The sequence below is a fragment of the Trachypithecus francoisi genome, unplaced genomic scaffold, assembly GCF_009764315.1.
Source record: "Trachypithecus francoisi isolate TF-2019V2 unplaced genomic scaffold, Tfra_2.0 Contig01579, whole genome shotgun sequence".
In the NCBI taxonomy this organism is placed as follows: Eukaryota; Metazoa; Chordata; class Mammalia; order Primates; family Cercopithecidae; genus Trachypithecus; species Trachypithecus francoisi.
The window spans coordinates 28,981,378-28,999,341 of record NW_022681442.1 but is presented as its reverse complement, the minus strand read 5'-3'; the positions used below and the strand labels follow the sequence as shown (position 1 = coordinate 28,999,341).

The 17,964-nt window shown below is 54.5% G+C and overlaps 1 protein-coding gene across 2 annotated transcripts in view; it reads left to right on the top strand.

Moving 5' to 3' along the window:
• Positions 1-16,789, top strand: part of SUFU (SUFU negative regulator of hedgehog signaling) — a 136,464-nt gene extending 119,675 nt beyond the window's left edge. For both annotated transcript variants that reach the window (XM_033184396.1, XM_033184406.1), the window contains exons 10-12: positions 302-440; positions 10,574-10,642; positions 13,411-16,789. In XM_033184396.1, coding sequence (XP_033040287.1) covers positions 302-440; positions 10,574-10,642; positions 13,411-13,500 — 298 coding nt within the window. In that variant the 3' untranslated portion in view covers positions 13,501-16,789. The remainder of the gene's footprint in view (positions 1-301; positions 441-10,573; positions 10,643-13,410) is intronic.
• Positions 16,790-17,964: the final 1,175 nt, after the last annotated feature.

Here is a 17,964-nt window from a genome sequence, read left to right as displayed (position 1 = left end):
AGAGACAAGCTTGAATCTCTGCAGGATCTCTGCAGGGCTTTTGAACTCAGTGTTTTCTGCTAGCTTTGAGCACTTTGGAAGGATAACCTTAGATAATTTGTGAGAGGGGCTTCTCTTTGAAGGTGCTGAAATGAGCGTGTTTAGATACAGTCCCCTGTTGATGGACAGGTAGGGAGCCAGGAGAGCATGTACCTGGCCCGCAGACCATAGTCCCCACTCTCCCAGAGCTTTGGCCAGGCCTGCTGTGCTTGAAACTGTTTCTAGGCCCAGCTCCTCACTGTCTCCATGTTCCCATTCCCAGGGGCAGGCTCCTGCATGGACGGCACTTTACATATAAAAGTATCACAGGTGACATGGCCATCACATTTGTCTCCACGGGAGTGGAAGGCGCCTTTGCCACCGAAGAACATCCTTACGCAGCTCATGGACCCTGGTTACAAGTGAGAAGGCCCTTTTTCTTCTCCCTCCTTCCTTTCGTAGACTCTTCCTTGTCCATCCCTCCTCTTCCCCCTTGGCAGCTCTTGGTGGCACCCCTTCCTGGGAGGCTGGTCAAGAGCGCCTCTTGGATTCAGGGCCTGGGGCCTGTGGGTAGATGTGGAGTGTGGATGCTGCTACCCACTCCAGCAGCTCTAGGAGCACTTCCTGACCTTCTCCCCTGTCACCTGAGACACAAGTGTTAACTTTCCAGGCCCTGGCTCTTGGTAATTCTGTTTCCCATGGAAATCTAGGTTGGAGGGATATAAGACTTTCTGTACCCTGGGTAAACTGGAGGATGAAGCAAGATGGGAGGATGTGTGGAGGCCACTCTCCAATGGCTGCATGGAAATCCCACTACATTTCAGACAGTGGCATGTGTGCCTGGACCAGGGACTAGGCAGGCCTCAGTGGGAAGAGCCTCCCTTTCCCAGCCCACCCCTGATCTGATGGCCCTCCCATTCCTCCTGAGTTTGTGTGACCAGAGATCGGCTGGCTGGTCCAGAGCACTTTGTACTTACTTTGCTCTTCTGGCTGAAGCGAGCTTCAGAGCTGATGCCAAGCAGGGTACTGGGGCCTCAGAGCCATAGGCCTCCTTCCAGCCCCCACCCTGTCCCGGGTCTCTAATGGGTGCTCAGCCTGCTCCACCACACTCCTGATTATCTTGGAGGGACAGCATCCTTTTTTGGCATTTGTTTGTTTGTTGGGGGTGGAGAGAGGATTGAACACTTTACCTCACCTCACTCATGAGTATCGAGAAAGGGAACCTGACCCTAAACCTAAAGGTGGCCATACCTGGTTTGTGATATATTGGAAAGGCACGTGGCATTACAGTAGAGGAGAAGAGAATGATGCTGGGTTTGTGGGTTTCACCCAGTCTGGGGAGTCTGTAAAGCATATGTACTCAATACAAACACACTTTTTGTCCCTGCATGTCTACAGAATTTCTCCTCCTTCAGGCCAGCCCCCTCTTCTCCCCCCACCACCAAAATACTAACCCTTAATTAAAACAAACAGCAAACAAAGGACACCAACCACACTCCCCAGACTAAGCTGAGATAGAAATGGAAGCTAGTGCTTTAGGGATATTGTGTTCCATAAATTATCTTGCCTTTTTCCACTGTTGTTATTATATCGTTTCATAACAAAATTACTTTGAACCATAAAGTTATAAATACATTTTAAAAGTCCCACTTGGTAACATTAGATTTCTGTCCATGTGGTGTTGGTAGTTACTGTAACAAAAGCTGTGAAGTGTAATATTTGAAATTAGCCCAGCACAAGTGGAAAGGGCCTCCCCTAATTCCCTACCCCAGCCATGCCCCGGGCTGCTGCCTCTGCTCCTGTGGAGAACAGGGAGGGAGCAGGCCTGTCTCCTGGGCAGAGCTGCTGAGGAGGCTGGAGGTAAGGACAAGCCCCCGAGAGTTCACAGGTCATCATTCCCAAGTGTCCTCAGGTAGCGCGCGCGCGTGTGTGTGTGTATGTGTGTGTGTGTGTGTGTGTATGTGTGTGTGTGTGTGTAAGGTTCAAGCACGTTTTCCTGGGACAGTCGGGACTGGGGCCTCCCCAAACTGCAGAATACATTCTACCCAGTTATGTTTCACATCCTCAGCTCTGAACCTATCCTCGGAGCTCTGCCCTCCCCTCCTGGAATGTCTTTCTGCCCTCCAATTTTCAGCAGCTCAGGAACCTTGGCCCCAACAGGACTAGGCAGATGTCCCATTGCCCCTCAGTCCTCTGAATGCCCTTTGGACCCAACCCCAATTGCCCAAGCCCCTGACCCCCTAGCTTCTGGGGTTCCCACTCCCAGTGCCACAACCCCCTCACCTCCCTGGCAGCCCCTCAGCGAGCCTGAGGCCCAGCACCCGCTGGTTCCCCAGCACATGGTCCCCTCCCGTGGGCTGTTGCCCAGGGAACCGGGGCGCGGTGGGAACGAGCTGCTGGCCTCGGCATGTTTCAATAAAGTTGCTGTGCTGGGAGCTGCTCAATCAAAGGCCTGTGTTATGGGCTCATTAGTGTGGTCCACCACGGGGCCGGCTCACAGGAGAGCTCCCAGGAAGGCTGGCGGAGGCCCCACACCCCAAGCACCCACCCTTGATCACCGAGGGGTTTCTCAGGCCCTTTCCAAGGAGCCCTGGGAAACCCTCTGACCCTGCCCCCAGCTGGATTCTCAGCGGTGGAGCCAACACCCACACCAGCCCTCCTCCCCCTGCCAGGCAGTCAGCACTTTCTGCCTCTGACTGCCAGCCAGCCGCCCCTGTTAGGGTCTTGCCACTGTGGTCACAGGCAGCTCCCTTGCTTGTGGGAACCTGGGCTTGTAATTACTTGTGGGCCTCTAGGTCTCCCTCTGGGGCTGGCTGTCTCCATGGGAGTCTGCAGGACCTCCTAGAGGCCTGGGGTTAGACTTTCAGTCGCCAGTGAGGGCCACTCCCCTCGGCCAAGGAGGGCCATAGGCTCTTCAGGAGGGGACCCCAGCACAGAAAGGCCCACCTTTGCTCCCTGCAAGCATCTCTTGCTCACGTCCCCAGGGTTCCAAGGTGTCTTCTTGGGCCTTGTGTGCCCAGGCCTGTTGGAGGCAGAGGAGTAGGAAGGAGCGAAATCCAATAGACCTAGGACATGAAGAGACCCAGTCTTCTGTTCTTTTTTTTTTTTTTTGAGGCGGAGTCTCGCTCTGTCGCCCAGGCTGGAGTGCAGTGGCCGGATCTCAGCTCACTGCAAGCTCCGCCTCCCGGGTTTACGCCATTCTCCTGCCTCAGCCTCCCGAGTAGCTGGGACTACAGGCGCCCGCCACCTCACCCGGCTAGTTTTTGTATTTTTAGTAGAGACGGGGTTTCACTGTATTAGCCAGGAGGGTCTCGATCTCCTGACCTCATGATCCGCCCGTCTCGGCCTCCCAAAGTGCTGGGATTACAGGCTTGAGCCACCGCGCCCGGCCCGTCTTCTGTTCTTTTAACTGCTGCCGGAACTCTCCCATTGGTCCCAGCTGCAACGGAGGGGCTAGGATGACTTTGTTACAGCAGCCTTGGAAGCCCTCACTCTCAGCCTTGGCACCTTGTTCTGGCCACTAGCCCAGGCCTGTTATCTCTTGGGAGAAAGCATGGCAGAGACACCCTGCAGGGGGAAGAGTGACAAAGAGAGGCCGAGAGGAAAAGGCAGAAGGTTTGGGAACCCGAGCCCCTTTCCGGAGCCTGTGGAATGGCCCCAGACAGGCCTCCACACCCACCTGCTCCCTCACCTTCCCCCATCAGTCCAGACCCAGGAGAGTCAGGGCCCCAGCATGTGGCAAAGCAGGGCTGTCTGCAGACCAGGTGGAGCACAGTGGACACTCCCTGCTTTATGGAGGATCTGGGGGTGCAGGAAGCCAGCACCAGTTCCACAGGCTTTCACTTTCCAAGGAACAGCACCTTGACTCCGTCTGCCCTGCCATTTGCTGTTTTCATCCTTGCTGAGACTGTAAAGCTTATCAGCCAACTCCAGGGCTGTGCAGGAGGCTTTTCAGACCCTGGGAGGGGGCCTGCCGAAGTCTGCTGCTGCACCTCCTTCCCCCCAGCATTCCTCACCCTGGTGGTTTTAACAAGCCTCTTTCCCTTGAGCCTGTCAACACTGGACTGTTAGTCTTCTGAGCGGGAGTCCGGCCCAGAGCTGAGTCGTTCATCTGTCCCCAGCCAGGGTTGATCTGAAGGGGGATAAGTCTCAGCCCCAGCGGTCACATAGAGGTCACATCACCAAATATGAGAATATTGTTGTAGGCCCCGCAATGCTTTCTCAGCTGTGTGGTGTCTGACAGCTCACCCAGGTGGCGCCTCCAGTCCCAGGCATTCTCTGCCAGCCCTGATGGGAAGCCCCAGGCGTGGGAGAAGACGCCCAGCAGCTGTTCCAAGTGGGCTCTGCTGCTCCAGGCCAGGCTTGGGAAGGTGCTGCCGAGCTCTCCTCTAGACAAGCCCTGCCTTCTGCCACCCATTTGGATGTTGTGTAGAAGATGACTTGGGAATTCCCAGCCCATGCCCTGGGCACCTCCTCTTTGGTGCCTCTACTGTTCCTCCTTCCATGGGTGAACCCAGCCATACTTATTCTCCCTGGAGACCTTTGCTTGGACTGCCCCAGAGACCTTGTTCAGGGCGACACCCACTAAGATTTAGAGCCCAGCAGTCCTCCTGGGGAAGTACCCTTCCTTGTAGGAAAGGACTGTGATGCCCCACTGTGTCCCTGGCATCCCACAGCCAGAGCAGGAGTCTGAGCCTGCTTCTGCCACCAGAGCCAACTTTTCACCGCCCACTAAGAACGGGAAATGAGCAAGACCTGTGCCCGCACTGCAGCCCGCTACCTGCTGCACCACACGCCTCTGCCCCTGACCTGGGAGGAGGGTGTTCTCCAGGCTGTTTTCTGGCTTTTGTCTGGCCTGTGGAGTAGCGGTGGGAGGGAAGGGACGCAGACAGGACTGCTTCCCCGTCTCTGCCTCCTCCACTGCCATCGTGGGTGCCAGAGCAGCTCCTTGGCAGGCTCTTCCACTGTAAACAACACATTTCCTTCCCTGAGAGGAGGAAAGGGAGGGAAAAGAAAGCCAAACTTGTTGGGAAGCAAGAACAACGTGTCAACATGAAGAACAAACAAGGCCCTGGACAAAGTGTGGATTGTCATACCAAGGGGAAGGAGTGGGCATTGTCAGCCACTCTTTGCAGACTCAGAAATATCATTGACCACAGACATCTGAATCGGCGTCAGATCTGCAGCAGCTGGGCCCCTGCCTGCAGCTCAGCCTGGCTTGCCCAGGGCAGGCACTGACACAAGATCACTTTTCGGGTTCCTTTCTGGAACTTGCTGGGACCTGGGGAATTGGGAGGTTGTTGACAATCCTCCTTCACCATCACCCAGCCAAGCTGGTTAAGGCAGCTGGTGTGAGCCCACTGGAGTAGCTGCTGGCCTAGATTCCAAGCCCCCCTCCCTAGCCAAAGGTGGGAACTGGGGGTAACCGGATCCATTGCTCCCCTCGCAGCTCAACCAGTTTGACGGTGGTGGAGCTATAGCCACCAACTCAGCCATATTGGTTAAGCCTGTGCCCAAACCCTCTTTCCCTGTGGGCGTATTTCCCCAGCAGCCCCCCACCATGATCTCCTGGGGCACCATTTAAAAATACAAGTGCCGGTCGGGCGCCATGTCTCACACCTGTAATCCCAGTACTTTGGGAGGCCGAGACGGGTGGATCACGAGGTCAGGAGAATGAGACCATCCTGGCTAACACGGTGAAACCCTGTCTCTACTAAAAATACCAAAAAAAAATTAGCCAAGCGTGGTGGCGGGCGCCTGTAGTCCCAGCTACTCAGGAGGCTGAGGCAGGAGAATGGCGTGAACCCAGAAGGCAGAGCTTGCAGTGAGCCAAGATCACACTACTGCACTCTAGTCTGGGTGACAGAGTGGGACTCCATCTCAAAAAATAAAATAAAATACAAGTGCCTGCCGGGCACGGTGGCTCACGCCTGTAATCCCAACACTTTGGGAGGCCGAGGCAGGTGGATCACGAGGTCGGGAGATCGAGACCATCCTGGCTAACACAAGAAACCCTGTCTCTACTAAAAATGCAAAAAATTAGCCGGGTGTGGTGGCAGGCGCCTGTAGTCCCAGCTTGTTTGTCTGCTGTTAAACAGCAGATAAAACTCCGGTCCCTGGCTGGGCCCAGTGGTTCATGCCTGTAATCCCAACACTTTGGGAGGCTGAGGCAGGAGAATGGCGTGAATCCAGGAGGCGGAGCTTGCAGTGAGCTGAGATCACGCTACTGCACTGCAGCCTGGGTGACAGAGCGAGACTCCGTCTCAGAAAAAAAAAACAAAAACAAATTTAGCTGGGCATGGTGGCACATGCCTGTAATCCCAGCTACTCGAGAGACTGAGGCAAAAAAATTGCTTGAACCCAGGAGCAGAGGTTGCGGTGAGCTGAGATCACGCCATTGCACTCCAACCTGGGAAACGAGCAAAACTCCGTCTCAAAAAAAAAAAAAAAAAATATGCAAGGGCCTTGACCTTGACCCAGAGTATTCTGATTCAGGAGGTGTGAATGGGGCCTAGCATCCCCTTATTTTCAGAAGCTTCCCAAGGGAGTGTGCTGCTCAGATTGATCGGGGGTCTTCCTCTCTTACTAGAGGGTCTCCTCCCTCTGAAGGCTGTTTGTGTACAAACATAAGTGTTTTCTGCCTGGCTCTTGGTAAGCGCAAATATCAGTGAGTGCTGTTATCAATATTATTTCTACTGCTACTTTCTGGGCTAGTGAACTGTCAAGATGTATGTATTCACTAGGCTGGCCTGGGAATTTGCCCCACTGCCCCCACTTGGGAACCATCTCTGGGCATGGTTTGCCCTCCTTTTCAGTTGACCAGTCTGATTTTTTAGCAGTGTCTGTGACTCTCGTGTTTCCAGCCCTCTTAAGTTGAGCAGGTGGCCAGGAAATGTGTGGCTGGTGGAGGTTGGGACTGCTGATTTTCCAGGTCATTGGTAAAAACCAAAGCTACCTTCATTTCCCTCATCAGAAGACAGAGAAGTCATCCCCATCTATATAGGCTTCTACAGTTGGGGTGTCTTCCCAGACAGGAAAAGAGCATGCTCTACCACCATGACGTCAGATAGCTGTTCCTCTAAAGTCCAGAGCCTTGTGCCAGGTGCGGTGGCTCATGCCTGTAATCCCAGCACTTTGGGAGGCCAAGGTGGATGGATCATTTGTAGTCAGGAGTTCAAGACCGGCCTGGCCAACATGGAGAAACTCCGTCTCTACTGAAAATATAAAAATTAGCCGGACATGGTGATGGTCACCTGTAATCCCAGCTACTCGGGAGGCTGAAGCAGGAGAATAGCTTGAACCCAGGAGGCGGAGGTTGCAGTGAGCCAGGATGGTGCCATGCCCTCCAGCCTGGGTGACAGAGCAAGAGATTTCATCTAAAAAGTAAAAGTCCAGAGACTTGACTCCTCTGGGTACCTACCCTTGGGCAAAGTGGGGATGATAGTTACCTCCCTAGCAGAACTGCCACAAGGATTCAATGAAATGACACTGATCAAGCTCTTAGCACAGCACCTGGCACCTGGTGGAGGTACTGCTTCTGCTATTGGCCATTTTTACTGTCATTTTTATCATCACCATTCCCATTATTATTTGTGACAGAGCCAAGCAGCTCTGTAGGGACCCAGTGAGCCTCAGGAGTGCCAAGCTCCAGAACTGCACAGGCTTTTCCCACAGTTGCATCACAAGGGCGAGTCTGTTACTCGGGAGAGCTCCCAGGAGCTGCCCCGTCTTAGCTATCTATCTCCCGTGTCCTGTTGATACGATCTGTTAACATTCTCAGCTCCAGGTCTGAAATATACAAAGAACAGGGCCTGTTTGTTCAATCCAACCTTCTAAGGTTTAACTCCCAAAGGAAATTAAATTAGGTGCCTGGAGCTATGACAGTCTGTCGTGTTTCTTAGCAGAGAATGTCATCCTTAATATCATGCAGATCTCATGTATAATTTTTCCCCTTTAATTATTTTAAAATAACGTGAAGTTTCCAGCAGGAACCAGCAAATCACCAAAAGCAAAAATGGAGGAGCAACTAGGGTTTGTCCTCATTTTTGATCTGGCCATCCCCTCCCTGAACCGAATCCAAAATAAGTCCACACACAGATGGTGCCGCGCATGGTGGTTGCTCTACTAAAAGCCACCATAACTCACCCTCTCGCTAGCACCAGTTCCAGACCTTTGTCAGAGGAACCAGCTTAGAACTGAACTGAATGTTGGTGGCATTACGTTTCCTTGAAGAATAACTCTGGCGTCTCACTGGGTGACCACAGCCCCTGTGAACCATTGCCCCTCTTCCTGTCCTCCCTCCACCCCATCTCACCCCCAGCACTTGTTATAGTCCCATATCTATTTGCTGATCTGACAGAAGGCCCCTCCCTCCAAGTTATGTGTGAGTTAGAAATTAGCCCAGCCCAGACTGGAGCCATTGTAATATAATTGGGTTTTAGGTATGCTTGTGTTTGTGCTAGCATTTGCAGAGATGGCAATGAGCCCCGGAAATGCCAAAAATATGAATGTAACTTTTGTACTACTTGAGCAGACTGGTGATAACTGGTGGGGAAACTGAACTTTTGGGGGGGACACCCCTGGGATAAGAGAGTAGGAGGAGCAGGGGCTTAGGCTGTGAGAGAGGGTATGTGTATGACTGGAGTCTGGGCAGAGTCAGCCAGTCCCACTTCGGGGAATTAGGAAGAACTCTAGGGGTGCACCTCCCCGAACTTTGCCAACTTTGCCTCTCCTGCTGTGTCTTGTCTCTGTCCTCGGTCGGGGCCCTAGCTCCTAGAACAGAGAGTTTGGTGAGGAGATGTGGACCAGTGGTCAGAGCTATTTTGTTCCTGCTATGGGCTTGGAGCCTGGGAAGGCTGGGTCTTTTGTCTCCCTGCCAACCAAGAGAGAGTGCTTGTCCCTGTGGGAAATGGACTGCCTTCATGCCTGTGTCCCTGGAAGGATGAATAGATGAGTCAGTGTCCTGGGGGTGAGAGTTCAGCATTCGGGAGCAGTACTCCAGGCACTAACTTGAGAGTCCAGACATCACCACTATGTAGTCTTAACCACTCACAAGCCGTGTGACACTGAGCAAATTACATAACCTGCCTTTGCCTCAGTTTCCTCGCTTCCTCAGGAGACAGGGAGTGAGCATGCCTGGTATGATGGTGGCTTTTCTGCTCACTTGGGGGTAGTGTTCTTATTTCTCACTCCCTCCTCCACCCCCATCCACTTCTTGCTTTGGAGACCTCTATCCTGCGAGCTCCCCAGCCGTCCTGTGTGCTCACTTTCCTTGTTATCTCACAGTGTGGAAACTTTTGTTCTTGGCAACTGACAATTCCCTGGGGAAACCTGGTGGGTATTTTTTCAAGTTCTCAATTCTCCTCCTCACAGGGAGGGTTTCCCCTCAGAGGAGCCCCTCACCTGGATCTTCACCCCGTTATCTTTCTTCCTTTGTGCCCTGCCTGGGTGCTCAAGGTGTACAGGAGGAGACAGAGTTGTGGCCCGGGGGTACAGAAGGGTCTGCAGTGGAGGGAGGCTGGGAGGCCCTGGGGACAAGGACAGGGAGGGGGAGGGGTGAAGGAAGGGGTCAGAGTTGGAAGAGGAAAGACATCCTCACCCAGGGTGTGGTGAGGTGCAGACCTGGGACCAGCTTGGCCTGGCTCTGCATAGCAGCCTGACCAGAGGGATGGGTGGGGAAAAATGGCCCAGCAGATTGAGGAAGGCCTGGTTTTAAAGGCCCTGAGAGCCCTTGGGTGTTGGTATTGGCTGTGAAAACTTCTTCAGCGATGAAGATGGTGGTTGTGCCAGCCAAATAGTGGGGCCAGACTCAGCATCAAAGTGAGAGGCAATGAGGTGTCAGACTAGAACAGCAACGTGGAATGCTGGGAGGTGACCTAGAGAAGAGGAATCTCAAAGAAGTCTGGAGGAACTTAGTGGCTGATCGAGCCCACTTGGGAGCTTCCAGTGGGGGAGGATCTGGCTACTGTGAATGGGAATGGAAGTTGGGAGTCCCTTTGTCATCTGTAAAATGAGAGATGTTGGTCCACAATCTCCAGATTCTCCAACTCAGACAATCTTGGATATACCTTGCAGGGCACTTCCAGATTCCACACAGGGCTTGTATTCCAAATCTAAACAGATTCCTTTTGTCCTGCCACGGTGAGGGGCAGAGGGGGATACGAGAGCCTGACTGGGCAGCAGCTTTAATTTTTTTCCTTTTGATTTTTCTTTTTGTTCCTTTTTTTTCCCCTGAGATTCCTTTTTACCAGCCTCACCAGTCTTCATCTCCCTTCTGGGAGCAGCATTCCCAGCCCTCCCGATGTCCTCCCTTCTCTCCCCATTGTCGCCTGACCCCTTTCCTTCTATGCCCCAGTCTGATATTGCAGGGAGATGAGGGTGTGGGGGGAAATGACAGTTGGGGACAGGCCTCAAACACTTCCCTCTGTCCCTTGAACAGATCACAGTGAGCTCATCTCTCCTCCATGGTCAGAAGAGAGGTATAAAGCTTGGTGGTTGGCAAAAAGATCATACATTTAAAAAAATAATAATAAAAGCCTGCTTTGTGCCTTCACAGATTCTGTTGACCGAAGAGTTTGTAGAGAAAATGTTGGAGGATTTAGAAGATTTGACTTCTCCAGAGGAAGTAAGCTTGTTTGACTTTCCCTGACAACGGGTCCCGTCTCTGGGGCTGTGTGTGTGTGCTTGCGTGTGCGCATCTGTGCATGCTTGTGTGCGTGTGTACGTGTGTGTGTGTGTGCTTGCATGTATCTGTGTGGCTACGTCTATGGGCTCCTCCCCAAGGTGCAGGGATAGGCTGGAGAGGAGAATGTAGATTTCTCTTCTGTTTCTATGCACCCTCACCATCCCCTGCCCTACCCCCAGCCCTTGTAAGGACACCCAGCAAATCGTCTGAATTGCCAGCTCCTGAGAGCCTCATTGAAGAGGAAGCCAGGGCCTTCAGGCTAGTACGAGTTCTCCCCAGCCCCTGCTGTTCCCTGGCAGGTTCTGAACAGAACGCCCATGTCTGTTGCCAGAGAACATTCCACTGGGGAGTTCTGGTGGGCAGCAAGGGACTCCTGCCCTTGCCTTGGGCCACCCAGGAGCCACTCTCTCTTATTCCTTCTCCAGCCATGAGCTGTCCCCTCTTAGTCTCCCTCTTCCAGCCCTGGCACAGAGCCGGAGGAACTGGCAGGCCAGCTGTGGCTATGCCTTCTCTAGCTACTCCTCTGGGGTAGAGGAATGGAGTCCATAATCCCCTTTGTTTTTTCTCCCTTGTTCCCGGCCGGCATCCTCATTTGCGGGGACTTACTTCATCCTGGAAAGTCCCTTCCCCTCCCCCTGCTCCTGCCCCCAGCACCCCAGCGGGATGGGAGCCTTCCTGGCCTCAGTGCCCCATGGGTTAGTGAACATTAGCAGGCTGGCCGGGCCTCCGGAGAGCTCTCGTGGGCCCTGCCCTGCCTGTGGCAGAGACAGACCCTTCCCTTGCCCGGTCTGCCGGGAAATGTGCGTGGGGGAGAACTCCTTTGCCTCCTAGGGGCCAGGCTTTCTACCCAGAGGGAGGCCAGGCAGGAGCTAGGTTCCAGCCAGGGTTGGAGCTTCCAGATTCCAGGGCTCCCCGGGCTGTACCAGCTAGGACACAGTCCTCTGGTGTTCAGGAAGCTGAGGGGAGTGCACAGGGCAGGACTGTCCAGTCCAGGTCTCCAGGTGGACAGGAACTCCCCAGAGCCAGGGTCACCCCAGTAGAGCTGTGTCTCCTCTGTCCTCTGGAATGCAGCTTGAGAAATTTGTTCATTTATATATTCTAAAGCCATCAAGCACCCAGTCCATGCCAGCCAATCAACCCCCACAAGTCTCTGGTCCCTGAGTCCCAACTCCCCATTCAGTCAGACCAGAGCCAGCTGCCCAGAGGCGCTTCCGGAGAGGCCTTGTCGCACTGGGATGGCACTGTGCCAGGCTGCTGCTTTGAGCTTGGGGGCAGGAGGGGGACAGTCCAGGCAAGAGGGACAGAAGCCAGGGGGAGCAGAGGAAAGTAGGTCACTAAAAATGACTTTCTTCTTTTTTTCCTTTTCGGTCCAGAGGCTGTCCCCACACCCTGCCTCACTTGCCACTTAGGTCCTGGCAGAGACAGTCCCCCAGCAAAGGGAGCGAAGAGGGAGGCAGCCAGGAAGGGTTGGGCTTGTCTGCCTCCAGCCCCAACCCCAGGCAGGCTGAGAACACTGTTCTCTCCTTTCCACCCTGCCCTGACTTCTGGCCTAGCCAAGTTAGAAAAGACAGACCCTGGGCTGGACGCAGTGGCTCATGTCTGTAATCCCAGCACTTTGGGAGGCCGAGGCAGGTGGATCACCTGAGGTCGGGAGTTGGAGACCAGCCTGACCAACATGGAGAAACCCCGTCTCTACTAATAATACAATAGTTAGCCAGGCGTGGTGGCCCATGCCTGTAATCCCAGCTACTTGGGAGGCTGAGGCACAAGAATCGCTTGAACCCGGGAAGCAAAAGTTGCGGTGGGCCGAGATCGCGCCATTGCACTCCAGCCTGGGCAACAAGAGCGAAACTCCATCTCAAAAGAAAAAAGACCCTGTGTCTGAGTTCCAGCATCAGTCCCAGGCAGTGAGCATTTATTGAGCACCAGCTGTGTACCAGACTGCATGCAAAATCCTGCAGTAAAGAGGGAATGAGAGGCATCAGCCTCTTTCCCTTCCCCTACCAGAAGCTCCCAGGTGAACAGGAGAAACACAACTGTAGGCAAATCAGTGATTCCTGGGGTGGGGTGGGAGACATTTGGCTCTCGTTGGCCACCACTGGGAGCACTCTGAGGCTGGTAACCCTGGGAAGTGGTGCGAATGAACACGGGGAGCAGGGTGGGGATTGGCCCCTCTTGAGGCTGCACCAGACCCAAGGAGTCACCTCAAGCCACACTTGTCCCACTCTCCTGCTCCCACCAAGGCCACAAGTGTGTTTCTGACTTTGGGGCTGAACTGGGGTCTCCTTCCCTTGGGAGCCTTTAGCCAAGGCTACAGAGGACAGGTTCCAGGGTTTTTCCTGCACTAGCCTCTGAAAGGCCATGACAGTGACAGAGTTCAGGCCACTTCCCCACAGCCTCCAGACCCTCCCCCAGCCCCCCATCCTCCAGCCCCAGGGCCTCAGGGAGCAGATTCCTTACATGCCTGTGGCCAGAGGCAGAACCAAGGAAGTGAGCAAGAGGGAGGTCAGCTTAGTGGAGAAAGGAGGAGAAAACGCCCTCCTCCAACCGGGCTCATTATTAGCAGGCCATGGGGAAAGAAGGGGTCACCAACTCCAGCCGTTTGAGCCCAGCCTCCCACCTGGGACAGGCCTGGGCAGTCTCTAGAAAGAGCACAGTGGATTCTGCTAACCACTCACACTCCTGGTCTGTGCTTGCTCCCTCCACAGTTCAAACTTCCCAAAGAGTACAGCTGGCCTGAAAAGAAGCTGAAGGTCTCCATCCTGCCTGACATGGTGTTCGACAGTCCGCTACACTAGCCTGGGCTGGGCCCTGCAGGGGCCAGCGGGGAGCCCAACCGCTCCCCAGTGACTTCCAGTGTAACAGTTGCGTCAATGAGATCCCCACAAATAAAAGGACAAGTGTGAGGAAGACTGCGCAGCACCACCCTGCAGCCCAGTGGGGTGCCGTGCACAGGCCACAGGTCCCCCACCTCACCTCCAGCTCAGGGGCCGCACCCCCCAGCTGCCTAAGCCCTGTGACCCATCAGGCCAGTGAGTGGGCAAATGCGGACCCTCCCTGCCTGCAGCCCGCACAGATTCTGGTTTGAGGTTTGACTCTGGACCCTGGCTGTGCCCCTAGGTGGAGACAGGCCTCATTCTCACCTACCCCCGCCGCACAGCCCAGCAGGAGGGAGGCGGACAGCCAGGTGCAGAGCGCGTGGAGGTACTTCCCAGCTCAGCTCTGGAAGCCTTTGCTACTCAAGCTCCTCTGGCCACGGAACAATTCCTCTGATCATGTTTGGTTTTCTTCTTCTTCTTCCCTATTTTATTTTGTAGAAACCGGATGGTATTTTATTGCTCTGCAAAGATGTCCAGAAGCCATGTATATAATGTTTTTTAAACAGAACTTTATTCCCCGTCGAACTTTCGTATTCTCTGACAGAGGCCTAGGCTGTATCTCTCCTTGGGCTGCCACCAGAGAAGGTGCTTCGTGTTCGCCTGACAGCCCAGAGCCCTGGAGGAGCCGGCTGCACAGAGAGACTTTTCTTCCCAGCTGGGCCTGGTGGAGCCCGTGGCAGGGGGAGAGTAGAGACACTCCCTTGTGCAGCTTTGAGCCTAGTTTAGCTGGGGCCAGGGAGGGGTGCTACTGTTTTCCGAGTGAATGGGTCTCAAAGACTCGGTGACCCCAGCCTCATCTTCTAAGCCTTTTCCACCCAACCAGGCCTACCTGTGAGAGGGTGACGTTCAGCACATCACACACCATCTGCACTGTCACTCAGGGCCTGGGTCTCCAGCTCTGTAATCAGTCCTGTCCCATTTCCTCAGTCCCTGGGCCTCCCAGCCTTCAGGCTGCAGGGCTGGCTTACTAAAACTGAAAAGTCCACCTCTCAACATCTCTTTCACTTTGGTTTTGCTCACACTGCTCTCTGCTGCCCTCCCATCCTCCCTGTATCCATTCATGCCCTATCTTTTATTCTCCACTCCTCATCCCGTCTCCTTTCTGGCATCCTGGCCTCTCATGGTCTTCAGCCCCTCACCCCCAGTACTGCAGATCTCAGTCTGCCTTCCAGAAGCCAGCCTATCTCTAGCCCATGGTTTTGGAGTTCCTCTCGGGTTATCTCCCACTCCTGACCTGGAACCAGCAAGCCCCTTTCCTGCTTCTTACCCCAAATTCTAGGGACAGGACTGCTGTTATACTTCAAGATCACTCTTTACACCTCTTCAAAGCAAAGTCATGACCATGCAGGGCTCCTCATTGCTCCCATCTGCCTCGCTGCACATGCAGGCACCACCAGGGATGCCACAGGAGTGCCCACAGGGTGCAGGACTCCGCTGATGAGAGATCCAGTTAAAGAGCTGCCCCCAGGGGTATGAGGGCACGAGCTGGGTTCTCCAGGGAGCAAGAGTTGAACCTCCATGGAGCCACTAGGCCTGGCCTCTTCTACACATCCCCAGGGCTATCTGGTTAACTCCATCAAGCTCAGAGTCACAAGGCACATCAGCCTGGAGTATTTGGGAGAGACTGGCTCCAGGTCCCCACCAGCCAAGATGCAAGCCACTCGGGACCTGATGTCAGCAGCTGTGCCTCTACTGCCCTGAGGACTTCCCAGAGGGAGCCCTACTGGCCATCCCCCACCACAGCAGCCCTGCCTGTGAAGCTCTTGTCTTCTGACATTTCATAGGCAGAGAGGTGCCATCAGTTCGCCTCCATTCCTTGCCACGGTGACCAGCCTCTCCCTCAACTCCCTCTTGCTGGGGACCTGCCTGAGGGCCCCCTGCTGCAGTTTGCCCTGCTTCCATCTGCTGGGTGCCTCCATCGTTGGTTGGGTGGGGATGGGGCATTTTCTGAGATAAGCTTTGTCATTAGTTTGTGAAGCACCTGGTCAGCAACTTGCCCCAGGCCTGGAGGGTCTTTGCGGACTGAAGGTAGACACCAGCCAGCATGGTGACCCTGTTCTGGGGGAGCAGGGTAAGGCAGGAGGAAGTGGGTGAGCTCCGAGATGATGAGCACATGAAGCCTGTGGCCCCTTCGTACCCCCAGTGTGTCAGGAGCCTCACGCTCATCCAAGATCCTGCAGGGGCCAGGATCCATCTCACTGACTCTGAGGCAGGACAGGGCATCACGCATCTCTGACCAGGCCTCCTTTCCCATGGGCATTGGTGCCTCCCAGAGGTTTCTCAGGCTGCTGGCTGGTGAGAGAGGACCTTAAAGAAGATCAAGCCAAGCTGACCATGGACCCTGCCCAGCACAGCTGCTGGCACAGAATGCTTGGTGAATGTCCCCTTTCTTTCCCTCCCTGCAGCTCTGTGGAAACCCCTGACCTTGTAGTGGGTGGAGGAGGTAAGGGGCCTCCCTCCCTACCTCCCTCTGCCTCTTCTGCAAGCTACTTGGAGACTTGCCTAGTCCTACCCACCCCTCCAGGTCCTGAGAAGGGCCTTTCCCTTTGCTGTTTGCCTGCTATATAAGGCAGGATCCTATGGCTCCGCTGGCTCAGTGTGGGCTGCAGGAGGACGGCAGACTCAGCTGCAATTCTGAGGGGGGTTTGGGAGGCTTGTGCGAGGTCTCAGGCCTGTCTGGGGAGCTGGTGCCTCTTCCTGCCTGTATCTTTCTCTTCCAAGGGCAGTGCTCCAAGGCAGGGACTGGAGACGCCGAGGGGAGAGTCTAAAAGGGCTAGAGCATTTTAAAAAATAGACACAGGGTCTTGGGACTGGGGTATCGGATTGAGTTGCAAGCAGGGAGAAAACCTGAAGGTCGGTGCCCCTATGGGGCTGGACCAGTAGAGAATTTCCTTTACTGTATTTTTGTATCTGGTCTTCCCTCTCTGGCTTCTAGGACATCCGTGCCAGGTGAGGTGCCTGGGGCCCTGTTACAAGTCAGGAGCCCTGTAGAGTGACCCCTCCTTTTGTACAAGTACCTGAATGCTGCAACCAGCAGATTTTTGTAAAATTTTATATTAGTTTTTAATGTCAGTGGCGACTCGGTTCCTAGGGCTGCAGCTAGCCTGGGACTTTTGTAAGAATTTTTGGGTGACTCACTTAGATATGGTTTCCTTCTTGCCCCCTCTTCCTCTCTGTAATCTTAAGTGCATTAAACATCTTTGCAGAAGTGCCTGGGTTGTGTGCTCATTTCTGGCTGCCGGGAGTAGTGGAGCAGGAAACCCGGGGCCCTGGCAGAGGGAGTGGGTTGTACTTAGCCACTTAGAAGCCAGGATGGAGGGCGGCCCCCAGGATTGTTGTCGAGAGTGGAGGAGGTGCCAGGGAGTTGGGATCACACAGCTGGTGGCTCTTCAGTCATGAAGAAATGACTTTGCAGGGACAGGCTCTTCCTCACTGGTCCTGAATTCCTCTAAGGTCCAGGGAGTAGGAGCGAGGAGCAGTCTGGGGAGATGAGGCGGTGGGAAAAGGCCTTCTCCCTGCCACTTCATCCCTCTTCTACCCTCCTCTCACCAAAAACTCCTTTCGCCTTAGGAAGAGGGGCCCAGACAGGTGAGGAGGGCAGGCCCTCCTCATCTCCTTTGGAGTCCTTGCCCCGGCTTCCAGCTCCTCTCACATGACATCTAAATTCCACCTCCTAATCCAGTGCCCAGGGGCAGGATCCAGATAGAAAGTCAATTCGGAACCCGCGACACCCACTGGGTGACACAGAGGCCAGCCCACCCGCCGTAGCAACTCCACTGGGCCTGGCAGCGGAGGGAGGTATCGGGTATATCTTCCTTTCCTAGACTGCCCAGCTCCTGCCTCTCCAGGGCTGGGGGGCAGCAAAACAGCCCAACGCCCAGTGTGGGGAGGCATTGCACTGGGGGAGAAGGCACTAGCCTGGCATTCAGGATGAGGGCTGCACCCAGAGTTCTTGGAACCTGTGACCACCCGGGCCCTCACATATTCATTCCCTTCTGGTTTTCTATCCTGGACAGTGGCAGGGGGGTTGGCTGGGGCTGGGGTGGAGGTCCTAGGACATCATAAGCAAGGGAGAGGGGATGTCAGCTCCTATGAGGGGGCTCTTATGTCCTGTCCCTTCTGTGAGACCTAGCCATGTGGGGGGCCTTTGCTGAGAGGTCCACACTCCTTCCCCTGCAGCCTCTTACTGAACTCTCGAATGGAGCAATGCAGCAGGTCCTGTCTGGGGCCCTCATGCCCTTTCCCTTTTCTCCCTGGAGACTGGGGGCTGGGGAAGGTATCCTCATCCGACTTTAGCCTACAAGGACACAGTATCAGGGTGAAGTTCTTGCCCCAGAGAATGCAGAATAGCAAGATCCTCTGCTTAGGTGGTTCTGCAAGACA